At 50.8% G+C, this 5,424-nt stretch overlaps 1 protein-coding gene across 1 annotated transcript in view; it reads right to left on the bottom strand.

Annotated features, from left to right (window-relative positions):
* Positions 1–1,509: 1,509 nt before the first annotated feature.
* Positions 1,510–5,424, bottom strand: part of MBTPS1 (membrane bound transcription factor peptidase, site 1) — a 65,146-nt gene continuing 61,231 nt past the window's right edge. Inside the window, exons 22-23 of the mRNA XM_032156317.1 lie at positions 3,780–3,910; positions 1,510–2,396 (exon numbers count right to left, since the gene is read on the bottom strand). Coding sequence (XP_032012208.1) covers positions 2,200–2,396; positions 3,780–3,910 — 328 coding nt within the window. The 3' untranslated portion in view covers positions 1,510–2,199. The remainder of the gene's footprint in view (positions 2,397–3,779; positions 3,911–5,424) is intronic.

Genomic DNA, 5,424 nt, shown 5'->3' with positions numbered 1-5,424 from the left:
CAGCAGGGCTCCTGAGTGCCAGATGCTTGCAGCCCTCCGACTGCCTGTGAGGCCCTACACCCTTGGGATAGGAAGGAATGCCTCATGGGACCTCAGCAACAGGTGTGGATTCTCAAAGCAACGTGGGCAGAGTGCAGTGAGAGCCGCAAGGTGAGCACGTGACCTGCCGGGGACGAAAAGAATCGCAAGGGACAGTCGGCCCGGCGGCTCCTTCCCTGATTGGGCCGGCATGTTTTCTGCCCGTGACCTCAGCAGCACCCTTAGTCCCCGCACAGCCTCTGCCCTCCTTCCCAGTCACCCTCGCCTTTGCTGTGCGGGCTGTTGCTCGGCCAGTCAGCATACAACACCCTGTTCAGGTGGGGATCAACGATTAACACGCTACCTGGGATCAGGCAATGCTTTCTCAGATATGACCCCTGATAAACAAGCAACCAAAGAAAAAAAACAGCAAAAATGGACTTCAAGATGAAAACCTTTTCTATTTCAAAGGATGGCATCAAGAGAGTGAAAGGACAGCCCAAAGAATAAGAGACAATATCTGCAAGTTCCATCACTGATAAGGGACTCGCCTAAGAACTCCTACAATTCAATAAAAAGACAACCCAATTAAAATGTGGACAAAGGCTCTGAACAGACATTTCTCCAAAGAAGACAGACAAATGGGCAACAGACACAGGAAGAGACACTCAATGTCGTTAGTCTTCAGGGAGGTGCAAGTGAAAGCTGCAGTGAGATAGTGCTGCACACCCACCAGGATGGCTAGCATTTATAAGACGGGGAACTGCAGGTACTGACGAGGTGTGGAGAAAGGGGGGCTCTCGCACGCTGCTGGGAGGAATGCAAGATGGTGCAGTGGCTTTAGAAAAAAAGTCTGGCAACTCCTCAAAAACTTAAACACAAAGTGGTATTTCACACCTAGGTACACTCCCAGCAGAAAAAAAAAAACAAAAACTATGTTCGCACACACCCCATACACAAATACTCAGAGCAGCGCTGTTCACAATGTCAAAAAGTGGGAACACCACAAATGTCCACCAGCTGAGGAAGACATAAACACAACCGCTCTAGCCACACCACAGGACACTGCTCAGCCACAAGCAGGAATGAGTCTTGATACCTGCTACAGCGCTGGTCAATGAATCCTGAAAACACGACACGAAGTGAAAAGAGCTGGACGCCAAGGACCCTGTACTGTGCGATCCCATTGAAAGGACATGTCCAGAACAGGCCGATCCACAGAGCAGCCCGGCCGTTGGCAGCCTGGGGGCAGGTGATGAAGGCGGGTGACTGCTGGGGGGAGAGGGGTTTTTCTCTGGGGTGATGGAAGTGTTCCAGAACCTGCACAGCCTTGTGAATACACCAAAAACCACTGAGCTCTACACTATAAAGTGGAGAATGTTATGTGAATTACGTCTCAGTAAACACAAATTAGCAGGTTGATTCAGAACCCATTCCAGACCGTCATCAAAGAGAAATGGGACAAGTGAAAAGAGTCCGTTACACAGTATCTTTAAGCTTCAGATGGGTAATACATATTTATTGAAAATTTTCTTCACCGACAATGGTGAAATCAAGACCTCAAATTACAAAACATGGTGGCAGGTGATACTTACAAAAATAAAGCGAAGGTCTATGTTTCACAGATTTGTGCATGTTTCCTTCAAATCTCAGTCTGTACTGTCATTAAAAAGATCATGGAATCTATGTTGTTCCTCATGATGAAATAGTAAAAAAAAACTGCATTCCACTGACAAAAAAAATAGCTTTGCTTCCAAATAGCACAAGTCTTTAAAGTGACTTTTCCCAACAATAAATATAGAAAATAGCCTTTAACAAGCGTATTTTAGCTTGGTCAGGGTTGTATCATTTGTTTGGAAAGTACATCCTTCCCCTGCAGTCAGAAGACCCCAGACAGCCTTTCCAGGTTCCCCCGAGTCTTTGGTGCGCACAGCTGCCCGGTGGGAAGTCTCACTGGTGGCAGGGCCACTAAGTTCCTCCTGACGGGACCCACAGGATTCTTCTCGATGTACCAGGAGCCTCTGCCCATCACAGGAGGGCAGGCCCATGCAGAACAGACTCTAACAAACCTACAGCTGGAAACTGGATCCCTTTTAAACCAGCCGCCACCACGGCTCGGCTCACCCACCAGCGCCGTCCGTGAAGGCTCTCTCCGGCCCTCACGGTCAGCCAGGCTGCCGGTCACACCGAAGGGGTCTTTGGCGGGTGAACCTGCTGCATGAGCTGCGGGCGCTTCACCCTGGGCTTCCTCCGCTTCGGCCTGCTCTTGGCCTTGTTGATTTGTACCACAAAGAAGGCCAGGACCACCATGGCTCCCAGGAAGGCGAAGACAGGAATGGTCTGGCCCACCTCCTGGTTGTAGCGGCCAGGCATGATCCCTGCAAGAGCACAGCCAGTGAACAGGCAGGAACGCCACAGAGCTACCATGACAGGCTTTTTCTATGACAGCTGGATTCATCAGAAGCTAAATGCGAGCTAATTTCACTAGCTGGGCTTGCAGGGCATACATCATTTTTAAGCCTTAGCTAAAGTAACCCAGGCCATTAATAAAGAATGGATGAGAGCAAAGAGCAGCCACATTCCCAGTCCGCGGAGAAGCCACTTCCTGTGGGGGTGGGGGGCTCGGTGGGGTCTCTGCTGCCCTTCCTCCCTGGGCTCCCCACAGACAGATGATCAGGCCCAGCTATGCTTCTGTCACAACCTACCGAAGGGAGGCCCAGAGGCGCTCTGTGTTTCTCTAAACACAAGGGAAGATGGGCACGTCTCTATCCAGGGGAGAAGGAGGGGCCTGTGGTTCCAGCTGAGTGGGAGGAGAAAGGGGGCGTAGCGGAAGAAGCACCCCTGGCTGTGCCCCACCTTTGGGGAAAGCCCTCCATAGAGGGGACGTGTGGCTGAAAACCAGGACAGGCCATCAGAGGACCCCTGGTTCCAAATGTCAATACGATTGGACAATGCCAAGGGCTCTGGAATTTACCCTCAGCGCACCCCGTGAGCTACGCGCAAGGCCCTCAGGACCCTGGCACCACCACGTGGTGTCCAGGGCTGGAATGCATGGACAGGAGTGCCCCTTCCTGACCCCATTTCTGGACAATTCCTAGAACCCAGAGAAACTCCCCTGGTAGCTGTAAACTCTTTGGAAGAGTACAGGGGACTCTAGAGCAAAAGAACTGCCTGGGCTCAGCTAGAAAGACCTGGTATCAACTGCCTTGGATAGCAGAGAAGAACCCGCCCCAGGCAGTCTATGTAGCCAGTCAGGATCCTTGGAGAGACAGACAGGATGAGACCACCTAACGGACACACCCCAGCTCAGTCAAGTCCCTCCCAGGGGGGCAGGGCAGAAAACTGAAGGGGCCTTCTGGGCTGAGGGCGGGGAGCCAGGGTGGCTGCTGCCATTGGCTGGGACCCAAACCAGCAGACAGGCGATCTGTGAGGGACATAGTAGGTGGCTGGCAGAACTTTCCTAAAGAGCATGCAAGTTACTTTGAACATGTTTAAGTAGATCACCCGGCCGTTGTAAAATAAATTCAAGTGTGAAAATCTAGGTAGCATTTTCTAAGGGAAACAACAATCTCTTAATCTCTCAGGCCTGCCCTTGGTCGTGCTGGTTTGTGCCACAAAAGAAGCCAAGAGCCAAGGCCACTATGGCTCCCAGGAAGGCAGAGACACGGACAGTCTGGCCTGCCTCCTGGGGGAGGGAGGGAGACTCCTTTCAACAAAATACAGGATGACTGAGCACAATCACAAAGCACCCAAGAACGCACCTCCAGGAATGTCCCAGGCGCCGCTCTCTCCAGGGGACAAGGGCCTCACTTGAGGGCGATTCGATCGAAAGTTGGGTAACACCACTTTGTCCAGGTCGATGGAGAGTAGCTTCTGATGTTTCCAAAGGTTACTTCAGGAAAACAGATTAAAACAAACAAAAAAAATAAGCCATTGTACTAGTCTAGGAAGCTCAACTGAAACCCAAGAAAGTGATCTATGGGGAGATGTGAAAGCTATTTGCGTCCACGGCCACCTAAATGCCACTGACAGCAACTGTGGTGGCCGTTTCCACGTCCCGAGAGGGTAAGATCAAAATCAAGTCCCTGTTCATGAGATTCTTTTTTTTTTTTTTTTGAGACGGAGTCTCGCTCTGTCGCCCAGGCTGGAGTGCAGTGGTGCAATCTCGGCTCACTGTAAGCTCCGTCTCCCGGGTTCACGCCATTCTCCTGCCTCAGCCTCCCGAGTAGCTGGAACTACAGGCGCCTGCCACCATGCCCAGCTAATTTTTTGTATTTTTAGTAGAGACGGGGTTTCACCGTGGTCTCGATCTTCTGAGTTCGTGATCCACCCGCCTCAGCCTCCCAAAGTGCTGGGATTACAAGCGTTGAGCCACTGCGCCCAGCCTGTTCATGAGATTCTACTGAGTTTACAATATGACCAGCAGGAGCCTGTTTTTGCATAAAGCTGGAAACATGACCAAGCGCCTCGGGAGGACACTCCAAGTGAGGCCCTGGAAGGAGCCTGTGGGCGGGAGGAGCTGAGCCTGCTGAGTGGACACGAGCCTGGGGCTATCGAGGTCCGCTCCCTAAGGCCTGGAGAGTCGGAGGCAATGGTGACTCCACAACCACTGCATATTATGGAGTGGGCAAACTGGTGCTGGGAACCAGACAGCATCTTTGTCTCTGAAGAAACCACTGTCTCCAGAGAGAATACGAAACATACAAGGAACCAACAATGGGGGAGAGTCTGAGCAGCAAAACGTGGGGTCCCCATCTGCCTTGCCTGCAGGCGGGGGACGATCAAATGAACGTGTGCGCTTTCTGTACTCTGCGGTGCAGAGTATCATTATTAACTCTGGGATCTGAAAAACTTTTCAGGCCAATGCAATTTAGACCCAAAGAACAGAGAGAGGCTGATATGCTGGCAACAGCCGCACAGAGCTTGGGAGGACACTGGAGCTAGAGCGAAGAGCACGATGGGAAAAACACTACTCTGGCTTAAGTAAGGGGGAAGAATACAGTAAGTTTGCAAATTAAAAATTCTCTATTTTTCGGTTATTTACTCATTTGGAAACTGTCGGCCTGTCTCTTCCACTTTGGGCAAGTGAAAGCAAAGACGTCCAGTCCTATCAGCAATTAGGCAGAAAGTCAAGGCCAAGCTGGCGGGCAAGGGCTGGTCTGAGTACAGCCTTCTCAGGCAGGCAAGAGAGAGACTCCCGCTCGATACTCCCAGCTCGGCAACTGCCTGAATGCCAATGAGCACTCATTATAACCCGTCCTATTTTATAGGATTTAATTTTACACTTCAGGTTTAATCAGTCTGAAAATTAAACTGACAGTGTTAAGTTACGGAATCAATGATATTTAGGCTTTATGACTTTGTAGCTGACTATATATGGGCTATATTTCCATTCTTTTTTTTTTT

This window comes from Hylobates moloch, unplaced genomic scaffold (genome assembly GCF_009828535.3).
Source record: "Hylobates moloch isolate HMO894 unplaced genomic scaffold, HMol_V3 SCAFFOLD_6, whole genome shotgun sequence".
In the NCBI taxonomy this organism is placed as follows: domain Eukaryota; kingdom Metazoa; phylum Chordata; class Mammalia; order Primates; family Hylobatidae; genus Hylobates; species Hylobates moloch.
The sequence above is the reverse complement of the archived record's forward strand: the minus strand, read 5'-3'. Positions and strand labels throughout refer to the sequence as shown.